Source organism: Protopterus annectens, chromosome 3.part1 (assembly GCF_019279795.1).
Source record: "Protopterus annectens isolate FY-2018-M chromosome 3.part1, PAN1.0, whole genome shotgun sequence".
NCBI lineage: Eukaryota > Metazoa > Chordata > Ceratodontiformes > Protopteridae > Protopterus > Protopterus annectens.
Window position 1 is genome coordinate 1,670,647,841 of NC_056732.1, and position 25,791 is coordinate 1,670,673,631.

At 42.7% G+C, this 25,791-nt stretch overlaps 1 protein-coding gene across 2 annotated transcripts in view; it reads right to left on the reverse strand.

Annotated features, from left to right (window-relative positions):
- MROH1 (maestro heat like repeat family member 1) overlaps window positions 1–25,791 on the reverse strand; it is a 2,449,684-nt gene that overhangs the window by 449,932 nt on the left and 1,973,961 nt on the right. For both annotated transcript variants that reach the window (XM_044067698.1, XM_044067696.1), the window contains 2 exons: window positions 14,787–14,989; window positions 12,342–12,479 (listed from right to left, as the gene is read on the reverse strand). In XM_044067698.1, the coding sequence (XP_043923633.1) occupies window positions 12,342–12,479; window positions 14,787–14,989 (341 nt within the window). The remainder of the gene's footprint in view (window positions 1–12,341; window positions 12,480–14,786; window positions 14,990–25,791) is intronic.

Genomic DNA, 25,791 nt, shown 5'->3' on the forward strand with positions numbered 1-25,791 from the left:
AAGACATAGCACATGCAACACATAGTTCACAACGTCAGTGTGCTAAACAGTCACAGCCCTTAAGGCCAAACAACACGCCAGATACACTTGTAATAGGTGACTCCACAGTCAGACACACTGACGTCCCGCTCACCAGACTGAACAAGGAAAAGGTTACAGTAAGCTGCCTGTCGGGTGCTAGAATCTGCCACATAACACAAGCACTCAGGTCACTCCACAGCAAGTACAAATATGACTCAGTCATTGTCCATGCCGGTGTGAATGACCTGAGACGTACCTCCCTGGACTACATGAAAAGAGACATAGAGGAGCTCTCTGATTATGTAGCCCAGGCCGGTATGACCCTGACCCTGAGCAGCATCTTACCCTCACCAAGAATGATGCCACAGTACAAAGACAAAATGATCAGCTTTAACAATTGGCTTAATTACTGGTGTCATTCTAAGGGGATCCAATGTCTCTGTCTGCTTGGGATGACATGCTTGACAAGCCACGCTGCTTCGCAAGGGATGGCTTGCACCTGTCACCCCTGGGCTTCCGGATATTGGCCAAGGCTCTTGCCACCCCCATAGTGCCTTTTTTAGGCAAGGCTCAAAAGACAAACCCACCTCCCTAGAAAACACAAGTGAAAAAAAACTAAGGGTAATGCTGCTCAATGCCAGAAGTCTAAACCTCAAGATGCATGCTCTCAAAGCCCTCCTCAGTATGGAGAACATTGATGTCTGTGCAGTGACTGAAACCTGGTTCAAGGCTCCTGAGAGCACCCCAGCACTACCAGGTTTTACCTCATATCATGCTTTCCGGCCCCAAAACTTGGACCAAACCACAAAAGGAGGGGGAGTATCCATATTCAGCAAAGATACCCACACCTCCAGGTTAGTGGCAATGCACGAAGCATCAGAGACCATCCAGGTGCAACTAACCATAGGCAAAACTGCCCTACAGTTTGTAGCATGCTACAGACCACCCTCTCAAACTCAGGAACTCCACTCAGCCTTCCTGAAGACACTGGAGAGTATGAATGTCTCTCCAAATACCATCATATTGGGAGACTTCAACTACCCAAACATAGACTGGGAACATTACTCAAGCCCCAAAACCCTAGCCCAACGGTTCCTAGAATTCAGAAACTCAAATGCGATGGAACAACTAGTCACCACTCCCACAAGAGGAGATAATATACTACACCTGATCATCACAAACATGGGGACAAAATGCTCCACACCGGACGTATACCCCTCATTGGTGAGATCAGACCATAAATTAATCTCACTGGAAATCCACCCCCTGCACAAAAGACCACAGTGAAGAACTTCTCAAAAGCCAACTTTACACTTCTTAAGACTGAAGTGGTATCCTTCAAGGCCCCTGGGCGAATGGAAACCACAACCCACACCGCTGAATCCTTTATAAATGCCTTCTACGGGCACCTTCAGGAATGCATGGATCATGCAATCCCTAATAAAACCAAGACCCATTCCCCCAAAGGCAGGCACCCTGTCTGGTGGACCCCAGCCATTAACAAACTTTACAACAGGAAGAGGAAGCTACTACATGACAGAGCAAAATCCCTAAAAGGGAAGGCATCTCTGATCAGTACTAGCAAAAAACTATGATCACTCATAAAATCATCCAAGGCCAACTTTGAGAGAAAAATCACAAAATACACAAAAGACAATCACAAGGCCTTCTTTAGCTATGTTAGAAACCTGGGTGGAAACTCCCAGATATGCTCAGAGTTAGTCCAAAATGACACAAAATACACTGAACCCACAGACATTGCCAACATTCTGGCAGACAGGTTCAGTGCAAATTTCTCCGCCCCTCCCAAAAGGAGAAATATCTATCCCAACAGAGTGTAGCCTCCCTAACATCTCAGATGCCCAGGTGAGAGCTGCCCTCGCCAAAGCTAAAAACTCAGCATCAATGGGACCGGACGGTGTCCCGGGCTGCGTGTTACATGAACTCCAAGAGGAACTAAACCCACACATAAGGCTGCTGTTTAATCTTAGCCTTACTACAGGATACGTACCCAAAGAGTGGCGTACAGCAACAGTGGTCCCACTCCACAAAGGTGGTGCTTCTACGGACCCTGGAAATTACCACCCCATAAGCTTGACAAGCCTGGTCTGCAAAGCTATGGAAAGGATCATTATGGAACTCATAAACAAAGACACTGGGGACCTACAGACATTGGATCCTACCCAATTTGGCTTTGTCAAGGGCAGATCCTGCCTTTTGAACTTGGTCGACTTTTTTGAAACAGTCACTAAGGCCATTGATGAGGGTAAGGAAGTTCACACAGCCTACCTTGACCTTGCAAAAGCCTTCGACACAATACCCCACTCGGGCATCATAGACAAACTCACCAGCTTAAATGTAAACCCATATGTTACAAGATGGGTTGCAAACTGGCTCAAGGACAGAACCCACAAGGTCAGAATTGCTGGAGCCATGTCAGAGTCTAAGCCAGTCACAAGCGGTGTCCCACAGGGCTCGGTCCTGGGACCCCTCTTGTTCGGCATTTATTTTTCCGAGGTGCAAGCAAACATAGGAGGATTGTGGCTGACAAAGTTCGCAGATGACTGCAAACTGGGTGCCATAAATGATACTCCAGCGGACACAAGCATCCTTCAGAGAGGCCTCATAGAAATGGATAATTGGTGCCAGAGCCATGGCCTTAAACTGAACACCAAAAAATGTATAGTCATACCATTTGGGAAAAACAAGGTACCCACAAATTACCACATAGGTGGTAATCCATTAAGTACGGAAGAGGTAATCAGGGACCTAGGGATCCAAGTTGACAGTAACCTCTCATTTGACACTCACATTGCCAAGGTGGTTAGGAAGACCTTCTATATTGCCCACCTTATCATGAAGGGATTCACATCTAGATCAAGAGAGGTCATTGTGCCCCTGTACTCTTCTCTTATCAGGCCCATGATTGAGTACAATGCCCCATTTGGGATGTATCTTACCAGACACCTGCAGCAGTTGGAAAGACCCCAAAAGTTCCTCACCAAGAGGATAAAGGGTCTCAAACATATGTCATATGCTGCCCGGCTGAAGAAACTCCAGCTCTATTCAGTCGCATACCGCCTACTCAGAGGTGATCTATGCCTGATGTACAAGGCCATGTCCAATCCGGAATTAATGGACATGCTCCACATCAGAAAATCCAAATCCATCAGATCCACGAGAGCAAGAGATTTGAACCACAACACAGAAATAAATAGGACGTGCTGGAGGGACAGATTCATAACCCAGGGTCTCCCTACACTCTGGAACAAAATCCCAGTCCATGTTAGGCAGAGCCCCTCACTAACTCTCTTCAAGAGAAATCTTGACGAGTGGATGGGAGATCGTAGGTTTACCCCGGGGGTCATCTCTGTGTCACTACTAGACAGAGGCACAGTAAACTAAACCCTAAATGGGCGTAGTATTCTCATCCCAAGGGGTGGCGAAAGACACACACACTCTGGCTAGGCTTATAAATGTCCTAGGGCAGATAGCCTAGTACGAACCTATGAACCTATGAACCTATAACTGAAGTACTGAATATTGCTAAGGAGATAAAAGAAATGTAAGTGGGATCTTTAGAAAAGGTAAGAAGCAAATTACTCAGAAATAAATGGTATTTGTGGGAACAATGCATGCAGAACAATGTTCAGGAGGAGTAAGGTTTAAGAGAACGCATGACTTGAGCAATTGATGCAATGCTGGAATGAATGACAGAGGCTAGAAAAAATATATGCAATGTATAGTGCATGAAAAAAATGTTAACATGATGTATTTTCTTTTCTATTCTTCCAGAACAACAAAAAAAACAATCTCACAAGTGGCACACCATAGGGCTGTGTCCCAGACCTCTTCCTCTTTGGCTTTGGTTGTAAATTCTCCTCCTGACTTGTAGATTCTCCAACAAAAGCTTTTAAAGCAGACCATCACCTGGTGTAATAACTGCTATCACAACCACAAATTCAAAAAAAGTATATTGTAATTATTTTCACGAAACCAAGCAACAGTAATGCATACCATATAAAGCAAGCCAAACCCAAAGATGATACAGTCCTTAGAGATATGGGTATACATGTTGTTAACCAGGTTTCTGTTGATCACCATGTCTCTGGGTCTCAGTTAGAAAACCATGTTCATTTTGTGTAGCATAGAATATTCAAGGGTATCATTTCCAAATCCAATGAACTCATGATTTCACTGTACATGACCCCTTCTTAGAACTAGCACTGAATATAACTGCCAGATTCCATACATACCTCTCTGAACACCTTTAATCAACTTTAAAGGCAATAGAGACTCCTCACTGTGAAAATCGGACTTGGCCACCCCCTAAGCTTTCCTGGAAGACTAAAAGCCTTCTGACATCATACGGTTTCATAAAGGCTCCTGCATAGTGATCTCTTTTTTTCTTTTCTGATTGCTTGCATTAAAAACAAACAAAAAAAAAAAAACAAATGCTAGATTAAAATCCTTAACCTCATTCTCCACACCATCTGCTGGGACAATATGCAACCTAACCAATCACATTCCATATTTCTGGAACAGACTCCTTCCTACACAGCAAAAAGGGTTGTACTCTAGAAACTTTTAAATTTAGACTCAGTACCTTGTAGCTGCAAATTCGCTCCCTGGATATGTTGCAATACCCTTCTTTGTCTGGACAACAAATATCAAAATATTAATGTCAACTTGGCTAGGCTTCCCGATGGTCATGTTAGTTGCAAGCTTAGTAACAAACTATGAATGGCGCTGAGCAGACAAACACAAACAGCGGATGAGCAAGCTAGTAAGTCAATAAATTTAGAGGAGGAGTGCTACAGACAAAAATGGAGATGCAGCACTCCTTTAAGGATTGCCTGACCAGCTGTAGTTGGGCTACAATCCTGCCTCCCTCAAGACTAAGACCATGATGAGTAGAAACAGCTGATACATGCATTATAACCACAAAATGACAACTAAATCTTAAAAGCACTGAAGACAAACCAGGATCATCTGCAAGCTGAGCGACTGGAAATGTATGTGGTACCTTGTCTTCCCATCCAGAAAACCATTTCCACTTGGATGCACAGACTTCCCGAATGGAAAACTTCCCAACCTCTGACATACGAATGAGAGGATTTGCATCAGGTGCCAAACCATGATGTGTAGGTAGCTAGAGAGATTTTCCTGTACGGCCATGGACCAAGAGCCTGAAACCAGCTCTTCTCAGACAGCAGCGGGAAATGACAAAGAGCTTTGGCTTTTCCTTCTTCAACTTCATAATTAAGATCAGAACTGATGGGAATGGTAAGATGACATTCAGGGACATTCTGTCCTGCAGGATTTAGAAGATATCTATAACTACCTTCTCCCTTCTGTGCTGCACTAAAGAGAAAAGAGAGGGCCCACATTCCATGGACCAGTGAAGAAGATGACCTCCAGAGTGCACCACTTCCAGAAGAATGGGACCGGACATGACCTTTGATTCCACTGCTCCATGCAGGACAGGAGGAGTACTTCAAAGTCTGCCAAGCTGATTTACTTCCCCAGGAAATGTAAACTGCCAAGTGCGTGACACACCTCAGTCTAATGACCACTGCCAAATAAATAAGAAGTTATGTACTCACCATAACGTTCCATCTGAGTAGGTATCTTCATTTGTCTGCAACCTTTGGGATACGGATCCGATCTCGGATCCGAGCCGGCAACTTCTACCACAGCATAGATCCGAGCTCCTAGCTCCTCCCTTTACCCATAATCCCCTGCCAACCCTGACTGACCTCAGATCAAGTTTGCCCCATATAACAAGATGCTACTGTGTCCCAGAAGGGACTCATCTAAGACAACTCCTACTTAGAATCATATTGGTCAGGGGGAAGGAGGGTGGGATGGTTGCAGACAAATGAAGATACCTACTCAGATGGAACGTTATGGTGAGTACATAACGTCTTAATCTGAAGTAGGCACTTCATTTGTCAGCAACCTTTGGGACAGAGTCCCCAGCTACCTGAAACTTGGGTGGCCTCACCAGCAATGTCATGTAGTCATGTTCAGAAGGAACACCCCGAGGCGCTGAAGCAGGCTGCCCCAAAGGCCGGGTGATGGGAGCCTGGATCAGCTGAGAGGGAGTGCAGGGGGGAGCCGAAGCCAGGACCAGAGGCCCGGATGCACTCAACAGTGCCCTCTCCACCACAGTGAAAGCCGAGGGGGAGCCGCCCTCGATCGGATCCGAGAGTCGACTCCCACCCGGACCTGAAGCAGGGACCGGACCCGGGGCCGAGACCATCGGATCTGAAGGACCCGCGTGCTCCGACAGGGACGGAGCCGAAGGCAAACCGAATCCCTCGGATCTGAAGCTCGGCCCGTGGCTCCGAGAGGTCAGATCTGACAAACTCGAGGGAACAGTCGGAGCCGAAGTGCCCAGCACTGTCGGCTCCGACCCACCCCCGGATCTAACGCGGCTCAGCTCCGAACACTCCGAACCCGGAAAATGGGTTGGAGAAGGAGCGATTGGAGCAAAGAATGGGGTCGAGCTCCCCCCCCGAGAAGGGGGGGGGGAGGCAAGAGCACTCCCATCTGCAGCTGGGCCTGGATGAACCTCCTCATCATCCGGTCCATGTCTACATCTGACATGCTATAAGTGGACCTCGAAGAGGCCACCGAGATAGGCCTGGAGTGCCACCTCGATGACCTAGACGAGGACCGGGTCACCTCCTCCTCGGGTCCCAGTGAGAAGCAAGGGGACCGGATCCGAGGAGGAGGCGATCCAGAAGCCCTGGAGGGAGAAGCCTGTTTGGCGGGCGGGGCCGAGGAGGAATCCTCGGCCCGCCGCTTATGGTGCTTCTCTCTCCGCTTGTCTTTCCTGGCCTCCCTCTCCTCCAGAGCCGAAGCGGAGATTGAGTCCCGACTGGAGGGAGGGGGGCAGGAGTGGCTGCCACCGAAGGCTGGATAGCGGCCACAGAAGTACCGGAGGCCGGAGCCAGATCTGGGGGCAAAAGGCCCGCCAGAATCAGCTTCGACCTCCGGTCCTTAAGTGCCCTGGGGTTGAATGCCATGCAGATTGCGCATCCAGAGGAGAGGTGTTCAACCCCAAGGCACCTAACACACCGAGTGTGGCCATCCGCCGGTGAAAGCTTATGGCCACACTCTGTGCACTTGGAAAAAATGGCTTTAGGGGCCTCTGACATTTTTAAATAAAGGAAAAAAACACACTCACTAGGCCCCTACACATGCCACACACACACACTACGACCAGCGAGGAAGGGAGGAGAAAAAGGACCACAAAATTAAATTTAGTTAGATAAAAAAAGGGCTATAGGAGTACCTAACCAATCACTCTCACTCACACCAAAAGAAAAAAGGAAGAAAATTGAAATTTTTTTCTCACAAAGTTTTGATAAACCAGGAGCTCAGGAACCTAGCTTGTAGCTTGAAGCGCGGCAAACTAGATCTGAGGTCAGTCAGGGTTGGCAGGGGATTATGGGTAAAGGGAGGAGCTAGGAGCTCGGATCTATGCTGTGGTAGAAGTTGCCGGCTCGGATCCAAGATCGGATCCGTATCCCAAAGGTTGCTGACAAATGAAGTGCCTACTTCAGATCAATAGTTTTCTATGAATGGGATCCAAAGCTTTGCCCTTCCTGTGAAGTTGCAAAGGGAAAAGTTGCTAGCTCTGGTACTAGGGCTCACCCTAAGAAATCACAAAGGAGTCATCCCAAGAATGCTAAAGACCAGCTAAGGAATCCACCTCCCTCAACAAGTGGCTTGTACTGGGTGTCCACCTTCCCAGAGGCCACACAGATACAGTCTGGTTACTCCTGGCTTTCAGAATGGCATCCCTGAGGTCTAGCTGCATGAGGGGGCTAATGTAGGGCTCTTCAGACTTCTTCTCTAGATATGCAGTAATAAGCTTGTGGGGAAATGGGACAAAGGCATAAGGATGGTGCATGCTTGACCTTATAAGCCTACACGTATCCTGATAAAAGTTGTGTGCATGTGAGTTTAAGAGTGGGAGGATTCATTGTTCTTTTACTTTCAGAAACTGTCACCTATGAGCTCTCTGATTCTTTATGAAAGTCTGAGATGGAGAGAAATGTACCCCCGCAAAAGAAATGCCTCCATATTTGAACAATGCAATGTTTTGGGAGAGGTAAGTAGACGACTCAACTTGTGCAGTGCACTCCAACAGTGAAGTGAGGGTGGATCTGGAACTTGAGCATACACCTGCAGAAGGTGGTATATGGAGGAAGCCATGTATTAGTTCAAGTACTGGCATTAGAATGTGGCCCTTAGTGGTATACTCCTACATCCTCAAAGTCAAGTTATAAAACAAATTTGAATGTTTAGGCCTCAAGCTGTGAGCCTTAAGTGGCAGAGCACCAGGTTCCCCCTTAATTTTGACCAGCCAGCCCTGTAAGACCCAAGTAGAAACCTAGGAGGGAAGACGTCAAGTAATTTCTCAGCAAGCCTTGGCTTGAAAAGGTTCAATGGTTCCCACTAAACTGGAATCATTGGGCCTGTAGGGCCTGGCTGGAGATGCAATAAGGACAGACCTCAGCCATAAATTCAACTGACCTGTGATCACATGATTCAAGAGCTGACTCTCTGGGATCAGCCTGAAACACCTTACACTTCAGCCAATGTACCACAGGCTGGTACTACTGGCATTTTCTTTATGTACCTCCCATGATGGGATCCACAATGGCACCTCCTCTAGATCACTTTTCTTTAACCAAGGTGAAGGACTGTCATAGGCTTGAGTATCCTCTAGGTAAAAATGAGCTCATCATCTATGAAAACCAGGAGGCCAATTCTGAGAAGAGCAGTCATTCACCGCTGTTGAGTCCTGAGCTGGAGTAGCTGTTAACATCATATTTTAAGCTGCTAAACTACACCACAACTTGATTTAACCATAATGGAGTTGGCAGTGGGAAGACAGGCAGGCAGACAGAGACAAACGTCAGTTGGAGACAGGTGAAGGAGTCCTCAAGTTTTTATTTGATCAGTTGTGATCTGGAAAGATGGCGGCGCCAAGTATGGCAGCAGCCTCTCCGGCTCTCAATATGCACTTTCTTTTTGTGTCTCTCTTCATGTGAAGTTTTCTTCAGGTGAGTCTGCTTCTTGCTCTCTAGTGAGTGAACTCTGCCATGGGAATGTTGGTGGTGTCGAAATGTGCAGTAGTGCCTGTCTTTGCTTGCTTTTATAACATAACAACATGGAGTGGCGGAAGTTGGGGCCTGCAACGGTGATCAAGATGATACGGAGTGTGGGAAAGGGAATTTCATTGTATTTTGATTGTTGGACTCCTTGAATGCGACGGTGGTTAGAGTGACAGAATATGGAGAAACAGCCAGTTTGGATATTGATCTGTGGTGTCGGCTGAGAGGAAGACTTGGTGGTTTCTAGTGGTGTGGTCAGCGAGGCCAGTCGGGCCTGCAGGTAGAGGTGATTGACAGACTGTAGTTGGAGAGGGTCAGAAGGAGGATTGCTGGACTAGAAGTTGCTACGGATGGTCGGGACTGTAGTAGTGGTTAACTGTAGGCAGCAGCGGTTACACTGATGGAAGAAAATAACTATTTAGATGATGTTTATCTTCGCTTGGCTCGGTTGGCTCTGACACTGTTGTGTTATTGCTGTTTATCATTTACTGTTACATGTGGTAGTGTTGTGATGCTGTTATTGTGCATGAGCCTGAATGAACATAATTTTGTTCAGCTGTACTCGGTATGGTTGAATGACAATAAAGTTTGCTTTGCTTTTGAAGCATTCATTTACATCAGACAAAGAACAGCATAAATGAACACAGCAATGTGGTCCAGTTTGGTAAAGAGCAACATAATTCTGGGACCAAAATAAGTATTTCTTGTGAGAAGACTCTAAGGAATATACTAATGGAGCCCAGCCTTCACTTGCAATAATGGCTTTACTAAAGTCAAGCCATGCATCATAGTTTTGAATATATGGCTTAGGCCCAAATAACAAAGACTGGTTCAAGTACTGCAGACATGCATCCCAGAAATGGGATACAGAAGAATTCCAGCTTATATTTTGCTACACAGCAAACACATAGAGCGAAATATGTCAAAACAAAATAAGTGTGCCTTGGTGTAAAACATTTCTCAGTGCTGTGGAAAAAAACAAACAAATACAAAACCTACAACCATCCGTTCTTTTAGAGAACAAAAAAAAACGGCAGCAGGTACCAAAATTCACTTGTAATACAGTCCAAGGTGCCAAGGAAACTAAAAAACAGCCACTAGAAAACAAGTTAATCTAGTTTAATGCCAAAAACGAACATATTAACATACATGAACGCAGACACATTAGACCACAGCGTTTTCGTTTAAAATCTTCCTCAGATGTGGATAGACAGTTGAGTTGACATACATATACCCTCAAAATGCATAAATAACCAATAAAATCAAGCAATTAATTAAGCAGAGATGTTCAGCATTTCATTATATTCATTACAGTCAACACTAAATACTAAGATGCTGTATAAAATGTTTAAAATTCTTTGAAGTTATTTCAAAAAACCTATAAATATGTGTTTAAAACATTGTAAATAAATGATACAATATTATTGATAATAAAATATTTCAATTTTAAAACAGTCAAACATTTCTGTTAATGCACAGTAAGAGAAAATGAGTGTTATAATCAGATGGCTCCCTCAAGTGGGCATTCTTATAATTGCACATTAAATGAAAAAATGATTATAACAAATGCTATGTGCAGCGGTGGTGGTGCTGCAGTAGCGTTGTCGCCTCACAGTAAGACGTCCTGTTCGATTCTCAGCTAAAGCGTCTTCTGTGTGGAGATGTGCGTGAATGGGCATACCTTCGTTGAAGGTTGTGCGTCAGAGCTGGCAACTCGGTACGTAAAAATCTACTGCCAATCATTAGCGGACCGGAGTTCCGCTGTGGCGACCCCTAACCGGGAAAAGCCGAAAGATACAACAACAACAACATCTGTATGTTAAGATCAAGTTTAAATTATGAGTTATAATTTAGCTGCCCCTAATTTTAAAACTGGGGCAATGGATACATTTACCATTCCCCCTGGGAGACTGTTTCCTTGCAGTTGTGCCACTAGAAAATGGTTAATCCAGTTTAATTCCAAAAACAAGCATACAAACATACATGAACACAGACACGTTAGACCACAGCGTTTTCGTTTAAAAACTTTATCAGCTGTGGATAGGCAGTTGAGGTGACATACATATACCCTCAAAATGCATAAATAACTAATAAAATCAAGCAATTAATTAAGCAGAGTTGTTCAGCATTTCATTATCATAAAGCTCATAAATATTCATTACAGTCTCCTCACAATTACTAATGTATCTATATTGTGCACATCGCCCACACTTGAATGTGCCATGCTTTCTTCTAGAACTGCTTTGTTTATAATTTTTTTCTAAAATATTCTTTGAACTCAACATTTTTAAACATAATCTAAACATTTTATACAGCATCTTAGTATTTTGTTTTGACTGTAATGAATATTTATGAGCTCTATGATAATGAAATGCTGAACTCTGCTTAATTAATTGCTTGATTTTTATTGGTTATTCATGCATTTTGAGGATATATATATATATATATATATATATATATATATATATATATATATGTCAACTCAACTGTCTATCCACATCTGTCTAATGTGCCTGCGTTCATGTATGTTTATATGCTCATTTTTGGCATTAAACTGGATTAACTGTTTTCTAGTGGCTATTTTTAAGCTTCTTTTAGAGAACAGCTAAGGATCAATTGAAGTTCAATACATGTGGAAAAATGGCAACGTCCCCAGCAAAATCTTGAGAGTACTTAAAAAGCAAAAAGTGGTAACTAGAGGTTCTATTTGCATATAGGTTCATAGGTTGGTACTAGGCTATCAGCCCTAGGGCTTATACAAGCCTAGCCATAACAATTACCTGGCTATTTCTTCCCACACTATTTACTTCCCTGGACCCCTGTCTAACAGGGCGACTGACATGATCCCCGGGGTGAATTTCCTTTCTCCCATCCAATCGTCAAGGTTCCTTTTGAAGAGGACCAAAGAGGCACTCTGCTTGACATGTATTTTCAGAATTGTGTGTTACAGCCTCACATCATACTATGCAGAACCATGTTTAATTACAATTAACAAAGCACTTTAATTTAATGTGATTATTTTAAATCACACATTTTCTATTCACTGTGTATCCCTCCTTCTGCCTGCTGCTGAAGTGTTTGTAAAGTAGCAAGATCTTAACCAACCAAAATATAAAAATGAATGCATTTCCCTATTGTAAGCAATCATGTTGCCTTCTAAATGTATGTGAATAAGCAGCATCTCACCTTGCAAGCAAACTGACTCCATCGTGGTGTTTCTCAGGCACTTTCATCATCTCCCAGCCGCCTTCTGCCTCCACTGCCTTTACTACCTCTTTGCTGCCACCTCTCCTTAGCATCGTCTGGAGTGCATCCACGGCACAACTGCAAGAGAACATTCTGGAATTTGATTACATTTTAGAGAAAATCCCTGGAATCAATTGCTTCAAGGAAAAAATTGGTAACTACTTAAATGGCTAAGTTTCCTGATATTTGTATGTAAAACTCTGCATGCACGAATATCTATGCACATTTCTCTCAGTTGTACATGTGGAGCTTTTCTCCCCGAGCCTCTGCTGAAAAAGGACTTTTTGTCTAGCCGGGCCTTCCCGGTAAACAAATGTAAAATAAATAAATAAGTAAAAGTCAAAGTTAAAGAATGCTAAATAAGTAAAAGTTGAACAGCAAATCCTGTTGTCAGCATTTGCAGTCCTATATACAATAATGTACCTTTTACAAGGTTACTACACAATAACCTTTTATTTCACTTGTAAAGACTAAGCAGAAGTTTCAGCTGGAAGTCATCACAAAGCAGATGCGTGTCATAAACAGCGGCTGCCTTGTTTAAAATATCTACAGTCCGAAAAATCTAAAATGATCTATTACAGCACAAAATTAAAACAAAATTCACATTCCAAGTTTCCCGTGGTGCATGCTATTCTGATTGTCTAAAATGTTGGTTGCTTAGGACATGACATTATTAAACCTTCAGGATTTACGATCTAATATATAATTTAGACCATTTTTAGCCATAACAGTTGCATACATTAGAACAATACAGAAGTCAAAGTGTCAATAAATATTTGAGAAAAAGTGTGTGTCATCTTATTAGAGCTGGCAATACAATAAAACACTGACAAAAGTGACAAATCCTGTAAACAATGTGGAAAGTCTGCTCCGCAAGAACCTAGAGTTAACTCCATATCATGAAGCTATTTTATCAGATCCTTACTCATTTCACATATCTTGCCAGTGGATAACACTTGCCAGGCAAAGACTTTTGAACACTTGAGTGGTCCCAACCCTTCATGAGACCCAGCCACTGTTCTCTCCGAAGGAAAAGGCTGAATCTATATTCTCATAGTTCCTTCCTGCCAAACCCACTGTTCAATCATTAAGCAACAAACTGCTACAAACATTAACACATACTAGTCACCTTTAAAGACAATGAAAAGGCTGCAGACTTGCTGAAAATGAAGTTCTTCAGTAGACTTTAACTTAGCAGTCTATCTTCCTGAGGGGGAAGAGGGCAATCTGATTCAGAATGTCCTTATTCGTTTAGGATAAGTTCTGAGTAGCAAGTTTAAGACATGAGGATAAATTACAACAGCAGACTGTGTAGGACCATCTTCCCAAAACCTGCCTTGACCTGGAACAAATGATAAGGTTACATTGTTTGCTAAACACAAGAACAAAACACCAGAAGGTCACTGTTTAAATGATCTGAACACATATCTTTTGGGAAGACAAGTGGATTAGTGTTGATAAAGACACTTGATCCTTGTAAAAGACCAGATATTACAGGCTACTGCTCCAAGATCCTACTAGTAGAGGTAGTGGGATATTATAAATGTACATACATACACATACAGATACGAATATAACATTATACACACACACACACACACACACACACACACACACACACACACACACACAGACACACACGAGATGTAAATATGTGCTGTGCACTGCAATTACAACTACAGCTTCTCGATTTGGTGCTCCTCACAACTCTCAGTTGAGGGGCAAAGTGCGTCCTCTGAACACAGTAGTAATTCAGTTTAGTACAGCCAATCGCCCATATTTTTTCAGGACTGTAAATAAGTAGGAGCACTTAGAATTAATTCTGACAAAAGAACAACATAGAGACTCTACAAAGACACTGTCAGGGGGTAAGGATTGAACTCTAAACCCAAGTAGTACAGATCTTACTTCCAAGAAACCATGCTGCATGACAAAAAGTAACCACAAATCATAAAACACTTCCTCTGTGGTAGCCTGCCTGCCTGACAACTATCTAAATGGTGCTATAACTTTCCAAACCAAACTATTATTCACCTTGAAACTGATGCAAGAAGTGTTGAGCACAAGTCAAAAAAATTGGTAAGAAAAAAATGTGCATTAAATTATCTTAAGACTAAATAAAAAATATGTTTTTCGTCATTTTAAGTATTCAGTATCTAAATTATACTCTACCTCAAAATACATTTAAGTATGCATTAGAAATTAAACTATAAGGCAAATGTAACATGCTGAAGCCAAATTCTTCAAACACGATGGTTGTCTGAACATTTCAGAGTTTGGAAACATGAAACATTTTTAATTTTAGGACCTTCTCTGTGAAACTAGTAAAATACACTATGATTTCTGCTCTGACATTGTAGAGTAGTGCAACACAGACGCAATTACCTGCATACATCAAATGTTTTGGCTGACCGACCGTGGATGGAGGTCTTCCTGTCCTTCTGGCTGCTGGTGAAGTCCTTTGGTAACTGGAGACCTACACTACATCCGATTCGGACCAGGAGAGCACTTAACAGCTGTGGGTAGAGCCCAACGACTGCTTCTTTTGACTCTTTCTCAGACATGATCTCATTTAGGGCGCATGTCACCTGAAAAAGAAGAAAATGTGAACACCCATAAAAATATAAAAGTCAGCTTTTTTTTTTAAACTATGGTCTCCAGTAATGCTTTCTGACTTAGAGAGACAACTGATGAGATCCTACAGTAAATGAATCAGAATAGTCTTGCCAAAGTTGATACCACCATGTCAAGGGAACTGTCTAGCGCAAAGAATTTGTAAGAGTGCAGCGAGTGATCTTTGGGTCATGGACAGAACATTATGAGGTGGGTGGAAGTTTCTCAAAGATTTATGTGACCGACCATTTACAAGGACAAATGAAATACTTGTACAATACTGCACATGCAAAACTTGTGCTTAGAATTTTTTGCAGACTACAAAATTGTGCTGAAAAGTACTTACTCTGAGTACTAAAGGCTCCTTCTCTATCAGTATGCTGACAGGAATTCAGGGAGAGATAAATGGTTAGCAGGAGCATAAAACAAACTGAAGGATGACTGCTGCGCTATGAATGTGGATTGGGCAGCAAGCATGGGAAACATTTAGTGATGAAAGTTAGGGGAAAAGTTAATGAATGCACATGAAAACGTGTTGCAACAGTGGTACCACAGATGTATAAGAATTATGAAAAGGAAACAAAAGCAATATATATGGATTCATGAAAATGGTGAGAGACTAGTGGGGGGTTAGTGCACTCCTGAATGTGTCTTTTGGAAGAGACACTGAACAGAAGTCCCCACCTGCTTGAGTTGGTAGTAGCTTGGGTGGATGTAAAAGATTCCATGGCACCAATTGAAGAGTAGGGGTCCTTTACTTATATACAAAAACTTTATTTACAAAATATTTACATATGTACAAATACAAATGTTTACACATATTCATAATTACCTTTACAGTCACACTAAATTTTCATCCTTATCAGAATCCCACTCCTTTTTTCCACCATCAGGTTTTACTTAATATTGTTGCTAAAAATCCATTTACCATTAAACACTTAATTTATTATTTCATTCCACATAACCCATATAATGTAAAAACATTTTATCTACTCCTTTAACATATTCTTTACCTCTATTCTTATATATCCATATTTATTCATATCCATGTTTTATTTTATCTGCTTTTCATAATTTTCTTTACATAGTTTTCACATAACATTTTTACTCTTTTACAATTCAAAACACATGTTCTGTAGTTTCTTCTCCTTGACAATGTAATCACTTTTCTTTTTATATTCGATTTACTGGCAATTTATCTATTACTAGTCTCCACAAAAAAAATCTTAACATTCTACTATTTGACTACACCATTTGCTTCTAAATTTTATAGCTTTAATTTTTCATCTGTTAAATTTTCCCCATGACTTCATATAGTAATGTTTTAGCATTACATTCTTACACCTTACTTTTCTATCTTTTTCTATATCAATTTTTTATTTTCCACAAAAATATTTTTCTTGTTAAATTTTATTTTTTCATTTATATACTCTTTTACTCTAATTTACTTACATTTATACAGTTTTACTACTCTCTCATCTTTTTCATTTATCCCCTTTAACACGTTATACAAATTTAAAGAAGCAGCATATACCACTAGGTTAATTAAACGCTAAACCACCTCCTCCTCCTTTATTTACATACAAAACTCCTATTATTACAAGTTTTAACCTAGAACCCCATATAAAATGAACAAATTATCTGCAATAATTCCTTATCAAATACTGTTGGCACCCTAAATACATTTGCTAAGGATGCTATTTTTCCCATCAGTACTAAATTTATCAAATATATATATTTTTCTAAATGATAATTTATGTTCTCCAGAAAAGATAAGTTTGTTTTAGTTCTTCTATTGTTTCCCCAATGAATTCTAGTTGCATCTTTATTCCCAAATTTTATACCCAACAAAAGGCCGCGGTGGTGCAGCGGTTAGCGTTGTCACCTCACAGCAAGAGGTTCTCCGGTTCGATTCTCTGCTGGAGCGCCTTCTGTGTGGAGTCTGCATGTCCTCCCCGCGGTTGAGTGATGTTTAAAGACATGCATGTAGGTGCGTGTGTGAATGGGTTGGCCTTCGTTGAAGGTTGGGCACCGTAAAAATCTACTGCCAATCATAAGTGGACCGAATTTCCATGTGGCGACCCCTAACAGGGAAAAGACAAAAGACATTACTAGTAAAATATATACCCCCTTATCTTTACTACATCACCTAAACCTTTACTTTTCTATTTACAGCCATGCCTGTCACCTCTAGACACTCATTTGTGCAAATTATTACTGCTTTTATCCAAATTTTATTTTTTTGCAATTATAATAATGTCATCTGCATATGTTAACAGAACTAGAATTCTTAAGCCTTCAGGTGTTACATACCTTGCCTCCTTCATTTTGTAATTTATTTCACATACTATCACATTCATAACTAATGCAAAGACTGTACAACTCTCATTAGACATTTCTTCATATGTAACTCTCGTCGTAACCAACCATTTACAAGTATTTTTACTTTATTATTACTACATGCTGACATACATTATTTCCTAATTATCTCACTTGTATTATATTTTCATTATTACCCTTAAGATTTCATGTCCAATTGTGTCAAATGCTTTATTAACGGCTCCTATCAAGATTTCACTTATTTTCTATTCATATCATCCACAACTTCTCCATCATTAATATTTCTTAATAATCCTTCCCCTTTATACTATACATACTATCTTCCATAACACCACAGTTGCCCTAGAGTTTCCTACAATTCTGCATCTTGGTAATCTTCCACTCAGAATTTGAGTTACAATAAAACGGAATGACCACCAAAACTGCCCTGCTGTTACCTATTTTTCTGTACTGTGGTTATCACTCACTCAGAAACCTTTAGTCAGGACATGGGACGACCACCACAGTTGTCCTACAGTGTATGTCTCAATTGTTTCAACTGATGTCTATGGAACTACATGTAATTTACCTAGTTTATTATACTTTTCTCTGTGGAGTACACACTCTCTCTGACCTATTTTTGCTTACCCTCCCCCATTCCATTGTCTAATCAGTCACATTTTAATTTTACCTCACTTTTGTTTTACAACTTGGTCAGATCATCATATACTGACCTGTGAGTAAGTTAACTGCAAGGTGACCTGGCCTTTTTTTGAACTGGTCCATCTGCCTCACCTCATGGTTCTTCCTGCTACATTCGGGCTCACTCCACTACCCTACCCCTTTCCTACACACCCCATCATCAATTACCATTGTAGCTAACCATCATTAGCCCACCCCCTCCAAACTCCATCTTCCTGAATTCTTCACCCAATCTGACCCTACCTCTATTACCCTTAACCCCACCTATCACAGTACATACTATACCTGCCTCCTTCCCATGCTTAGTACTCCCATACCTCCCCTCCCCCTTGCTTAACCCACTTTACTTTTCCTGTTCACACACTTCACCACTTCTCTTTACTCTGTAACTCCCATCATGCTCCTCCTCCTATTTTCATCCCTTCTACTTCTATCTAACCTCACCTCCTATCACACTCAACTGTACCTGCATCCCAACACTCCTACCGACTCTCACCAAACTGAGTACCAACAGACACTACTCCTCTCACATATCCCCTGCAATCTGCTCCTCCACTGCATACACTCTCCCCTAAGCAAAACTGTCCCAAGTATTCTCTCCACAATACAAAAACAAACTGAAATATGTCATTCCCTACGCCATATTAACTTTTTTTTCTTCTCCACCCTCATAACATCCTTCAACTCTCTGGTGACATCCATCCCAATCCTGGCCCTAACATTAACTCATCTACGACCAACAATACTACACTTACACTCCTGCTGGTACTGAATCATAGTCAACCCCCTTTCCTTTTACTCTATCAACATCCACAACATCCTCAAGAAGACAAGTGAACTTCACACTTGGATAGCCCAATATTCCCGAAACATAATTACTCTAGCTGAAACTTGGCTTAAACCGCATCACTCTGACAAATAATTTCTTCCCCCAGGCTACAATATCTTACGCCCTGATAGAACTCATAAAAAAGGTGGAGATGCTGCCATTATGTATGCAGACACTCTAACATCATCTCCCCTAACCAAACCTCCCCTCTTTTCATCCAGCTGAACTCATTATTGCCAATTGTAAACTTAATGACCACAAAACCCTAACTATAGTGGCCATCTACATACCCCCCTGGAGATAACATACCCTTGCTAGAGCAGATTCTTCACTGGATGTCTGACAACATACTTAATGAAACTATAATCTTAGGTGATGTAAACATCAACTGCCTTCCGCTCCCTTCCAACTCCTCTACTTATCACCTATATGGTTACACTCAACTCATCTCTACAGCCACCTTTCTTAATAAACCTACAAATACTTGTTCTATACTCAACTGGATTCTTGTCTCCAATCCAAACCTTTATCACCACCCAGAAACCCTATCAGACTCAGTGACCATTCCCCTATTCGTGTCAAAATCCTCTCCTCGCCTTTCTAGACCTCATAAACTCAAGGAGTGCCATAAGCTAACAACTTCAACCCAGATTCATTTAAAAACTCTCTATCTGCAACTGATTGGTCCTTTCTTTCATCCATCTCTCTTAACAAAGCTGTTCTTCAATTTAACTCCATATTCTTAAACAAACTGAAGTCCCTAGCCCCACTTAGAACAGTTATCAAATCACAATATTCTCCCTGGCTCAATGACTCTACCCGGTCTCTTATCCACAACAGAGATTCTGCTTGGAAACTCTGGACTAAGTCAAAAATCTCTCACACACCTCCATAAATATTAAGGAACTCTGTAACCTAACCAAAAAACATAATTAGAGATAAAGAGAATTTCGACCATACACATCAAACTACAGAACCTAGAACTAGAAACCTCCAAAAATTCTGGAATACCATTAACCATATTCTCCACCTTGGTAATTCTTTAACTCACAACCCGTGCGCTAACAATACGCCCAAAGAAACTGCATACATTTTCAATTCATACTTCATTGATTCCATCAGTAAACTTATGAACACATCTAACCCGTCCACACCCTCACCTCCCACCACCCCCATACTTCAAATCTGCCCAATCTCACTAAAATTCATTCAAACCAGTTGCATTAGAAATCTTTTTCTCAAACTCAAACCATGTTCCCCACCTGCTAATCTGCTGCCTTTCTTTCTAAAAGCTGCTGCTAACTCTATAGCATACCCTGTCTCCATACTCCTAAAAGTACAGTTTTGTACCTACCATAAATGAAGATGTTCGAGTGCTCATACAGCTGCAGTCATAACAGATGGGTTATCCTGCCATCAGGCGGGTCCTCGGTCGGCCGAATTTCAAAGTCTAGGTCCGGCGTCGGTTGTCGTCGCTTCCTCCCTGACGTCAGTGCGGCAGGGGTATAAAAGAGGCAGCCAACGCCATTTTCTTCAGTTTTTCTTGCCCCAGATGTCAGGTGCCCCCAGAAGGAAGGCAAACTGTTATGTAAAAATGCAATGTTGATAAATCAAAAACAGTAGTTGCAAGCAAATGCACCATAAAAGAATACCCCAAAAGGTTATATGAAAAGGGTTTGTCATAAGGCCTGTCCTAAGAGGGGTTGGAGGGAGGGAAACCTGGACTGCAGCTGTATGAGCACTCGAACATCTACATTTATGGTAGGTACAAAACTGTACTATGTTCATCGTGCATACAGCTGCAGTCATAACAGATGGGAAGAATCCCAAAGCTAAGTAAGGGTGGTAGGCACTAAGTGGAACTAGGAGGGGCTAGGATGCCCTGCAGGACGGCTGTGGCAAAGCCCGCTCTAGATTTAGAGTATAGTGGGAGGTGATGGTGCTTGGAGAAAGTGTGCACTGAACTCCAGGTGGCTGCTTCCAAAATATCCTTGGTAGGGACCCCCCTGAGGAAGGCTGCCGAGGTAGCTGTGGCTCTGGTGGAGTGGGATCTGATGCATGCAGGCACAGTTTTTCCATGAAATGAATAACAAAAGCGTATGCAGTGGGCTATCCATTTTGAAATTGTCTGTTTGGAAATAGCCTTTCCTTGAGCACCTGCAGCATAGGACACAGAGAGTTGCTCAGATTTCCTGAATGGCTTTGTCCTGTCCAAATAATAACGAAGTTGTCTGTGAATGTCCAAGGAATGTAGTAGTCTTCCCCCTTTGTTTTGTGGATTAGGATAAAAGGTAGGTAAGTGGATAGTCTGATTCAAAGCTACACTGGATACTACCTTTGGCATAAAGGTAGGGTTGGTTCATAAGGAAACTCTGTCCTGATGGAAAATGATGAATGGCTGCACAGCCATGAGGGCCTGTAGCTCTGAAACCCTGCGAGCTGAGGTGATAGCCAGAAGAAAGGCTGTTTTCCATGACAAGTACTGTAACTCTGATGAAAAAGCTGGCTCGAAGGGAGGAAGGGTCAGCTTTTCCAATACGAAGTTGAGGTCCCAAGCAGGGACTGGTAGTTTCCTTGGGGGTTTTATATTCTTTGCCCCTCTGAGGAACTGCCTTAAGAGAGGATGAGAGAATAAAGGAGGATCTGTGCTGTATTGTGCAGAAATGGCTGAAGCGTGGATCTTGATGGAGGAGAAGGAAAGTCCATTGTTTAACATCTCAGCTAGGTACTGTAAAATTTGAGGTATATTTATTACCCAAGGATTCTGTCCCTTCTTTTGATTCCAGGCACAAAATCGTTTCCATTTGGCGGAGTAGGCCTTTCTAGTAGAAGGTCTTCTGGCCTCCAAGATGACATCCTGCACCTCCTTGGAGAGTAGAAACTGTTGGGAAGTCAAGGAATTCTCCATGCAGCTAGATTTAGAGTTTTGAGATGGCTGTGAAGAGTTTTGTAGTTGTGCTGGGACAACAGAAGAGGGACTAGAGGCAGGATCCATGGTGGGGAATGTGTCAGGCTCTTCAGGAGCAGATACCAGTGTTGCCTTGGCCAGTCTGGAGCAATGAGAATCATTTTCTGCCTCTCTGCTCTGGCTTTTAATAGAACTTTGGGCAGCAGAGGAAGAGGCGGGAAGGCATAGACTGCCAATGTTGCCCAATTGAAGGAAAATGCGTCCACTTTCCAGGCCTGTGGATGATAGGTACTTGAACAAATTTTTTTCAAATGGCAATTTCTGTGGGTAGCAAAGAGATCTATGTCTGGCTGTCCCCATGCCTGAGTTATCTTTGTGAAAATTTGAGGATGCAACTTACATTCGTGTGGATCTGTCATATTTCTGCTTAGATTGTCTGCCAGTGTGTTTTTCTTCCCTGGCAGGAATTGCACCTGTAGTTGAATTTTCAATTCCAGTGCTGTGTTCCATAGGGTCATGGCTTGCCTGCAGAGGGGGTATGAATGAGTTCCCCCCTGTTTGTTTATGTACCACATCACTGTGGTGTTGTCTGTCCTTATCAATAGCTGGTCTGGATGCAGTAGGTCTCTGAAGGTCATAATAGCCTTTTGCACGGCTAGCATTTCCTTTTGGTTGATGTGAAGCAGCTTCTCTTTTTGTGCCCATTTTCCCTGAATGCACTGATCTGTCATGTGTGCTCTCCAGGCCTAGTCTGAGGCGTCTGTTGTGATGATTTGAGTTGCCTTGAGGTACACAGAAAGGAAGACCTGTCTTTCTTTGGCAAGCTTGAGCCCACCACATAAATTCCTCTTGAAGGCATGGAATGAGTGGTATAATTGCTTCCAAGCTGTGGCTGTGTTGAGACCATATGTTTTTTTAGGTACCATTGAAGTTTCCTCATATGCAGCTTTGCACATGGGATTAGTAGGATGCAAGATGCCATGAATCCCAGAGCCTGCAGGACTTTCCTTGCAGTTAGCCTGGTGTAAGTTGCCATTTTTCTGAAGTATTGAGACAGTTGCCCTTGCTTGTCTGGCGTGAGGTAGGCCATCTGGGTGGTTGTATCCAAGCTGGCACCCAGGAAAATTATTTGTTGAGAGGGTATTAGTTTTGATTTCTTTTTGTTGACTGTGTATCCCAGGAAGTTCAACAGTTTTATTACAAATGCCAGGTGCTGCAGTAGTATGTCCTTGCTGTCCGCTTGGATCAGGCAGTCGTCCAGATATGGGTAGATTTGTATCCCTTGTAGTCTGCAGAAGGCGATTACTGATGCCAGGCATTTTGTAAAAACTTTGGGCGCAGTAGATAAGCCAAAGGGCAATGCAGAGAATTGGTAATGGGTTGAACCTGCAAGAAATCTGAGGTATCTTCTGCAATTTTGTCTGATAGGGACATGCAGGTATGCCTCCTTGAGGTCCAATGTTACCAGCCAAGACTCCTTGCCCAGCATGGGAAGAAGCTGCCGTAATGTGAGCATCTTGAATTTTGGCACCTGTAGATATGTGTTTAGGATGGATAGGTCTAAGATGGGTCTCCAATCTGTCTTTCCTTGGTACCAGGAATAGTCTGGAATAAAACCCTTGACCTTGTTCTTTTGCAGGCACCTCTTGAATTGCTTTCATGTCCAGGAGAGCTGAAATTTGTTTTTGTGCCTCTGCCCTTTGATTTTGTGGCAGGTTTGGCATGCCTCTCATTTGTGGAAGGGTGTGAAAGTGGAACCTGTAGCCTCTGTCTATAATGTCCAGAATCCATTTGTCTTTTGTAACAATATGCCAATTTTTTGAGAATAATGTCAGTTTTCCGCCCAAAGGTGCTGCCATTAAAGCTTTGCTTGCAGGTGTAGGGGGAAGTCATTGTCTCTGTTTTCTAAAAGACTGTGATCTATCTTCTCCACCTCTTGGGGTTGGTGCTTGCCACTGTCTGGCTCTGAAAGATCCTTGAGGTTGCCCTCTACCCCTTGGATGCCTGTATCTGCCCCTTTGAGGTCTGTCCGTGGCTGGAAAGGACCAATTTTTGAAGGCCAGTTTCTGCTGAAACGTGGAGGCTGTACCTGCAGGAAATCTTTCACTGTTTGCATTGATTTTGCTTTTTCCTCCATTTTCTTTAGCACCTCCTCTGCTTTAACACCAAACAATACATCTTTTGAAGAGGTGCATCTAATAATTTAGCTTTGACATGATCTGGTAAGGTTTGCTCTTTGAGCCAAGCATGCCTACGTATAACAGACCCTGTAACAGCAGCTCTACATGAGGCCTCTAAAGCATCAAAACCACACTGCAAGGTATGTTTACACACTTGCTCTGCACCATGCAACAAATCCTGCAACTCTTTTAAATCTGGTTGTTCTGGTTGTGTCATCTTGCTTTTCAGCTGAGATATCAAAAACTGTTGATACTTTAACATATGGAACTGACAGTTTAATGCCCTCATGGTTAAAGTGGCCGAGGTGTACACCTTTTCCCCCCACCTTTCTAAAGATCTGGAATCTCTCTCTGAAGGTAATGGGTTTTTAGCAGTAGAGGCCTTAATTCCCTTGGGACCCTGTGAAATAGTTTCTGGGTCAGCAGTATGGCTTTTATATAGGAACTGGTGAGAATCCTGAACCCGGTAATACCTGTCTGGTTTAACAGGAGCTGGAGGCAAAGAATCAGGATTAAGGCTGGCTTCTGTGTACACATCATCCAATATATCTAAAACAGGAGGGATAGCCAGAGGCCTATGCTGGGGGAGCAGAAGAAATTCCCTGAGCCTTTTCTTGGAATCTGAGTAATCTTGGCCTTCCCAGTGAAAGTGTTCCCTCAATGTATGCAGGGTTTCCCCAAAAGAGAAGTCCCCAGGGGGGGAGACGGAGGGAATAGACTCCTCTGCATCAGAGTCTTCGAATGGAGAACAGGCACAATCCTGGTCCTCAGAAAGTTCTGAGGTAATAGAAGCTTGATCTGAGGAAGGGTAGTCTTCCTCTAATCTGGGCCTTTTGTCAGAGGGGGGTTGAGAACCCCTGATAAGAGTAATCAAATCTTCAGCCATTTTAAGCATCTGTTTTTTAGGCATGGTGCCTTGAGAGGGTGTCTGAGGAACCTGTTTTTTGGTTTTCATGGCTGTTTTAGATTTAGTGAAGGCTTTAATAGAGAAGGAGGAAGGCCTGAAGACCCCTTGAGAAAAGGCAGGCCTGTCTAAATTCTGAGTTTCCCCACCAGGAGTGGCGTCGGTATCTGTAGTAGGAATGGGGGCCGAGAAGCCTGCGACCTCGGGTACTGAAGACACCGGTAATGCATTGTCATCGGTACTCAGGGGCTGCGTAGGCGCCTCGCTGAGTACCGGAGAACCGGTAGTCGGCCTTAGCGTGGTATCAGTAGGTGTTGCGGACCTCGTATGTCGGTCCTTATCTTTGTGTTTTTTGCACAAAACTGGAGTCGGAGTATCCGACGACATAATATAATTAAATTTTTTGCCAAAAAAGTGAAGGGTGAACTCCGCCCGACGCTTAATAGTGCGTTTGTTGAATCTAGCACAAAAACGGCAGGCTGAGACGTCGTGGTCTGGGCCTAAGCAAGGTATACAGTAAGAGTGGAAATCCTTATGCGGTATTTGCTTCCCACATGAAATGCAATTATTAACTTTGTCTGACATCGGTCTGAGGCAAGAAAAGTTTCTAACGGGTACTTAGCTTTCAAGAAGACTTTGGCTGAAATACTTTTGTAAATCTCAGGAGTTGGCCGACCGGCACTTGCGAACTGCTTCTGCTTCGGGCACTGTGCGGCAAGAAAGACTGAAGAAAATGGCGTTGACTGCCTCTTTTATACCCCTGCCGCACTGCCGTCAGGGAGTAAGCGACGACAACCGACGCCGGACCTAGACTTTGGAATTTGGCCGACCGAGGACCCGCCTGACGGCAGGATAACCCATCTGTTATGACTGCAGCTGTATGCATGATGAACATCCACTCTTTCAGTAAATCATACTATCCACAAAGGTGGTAA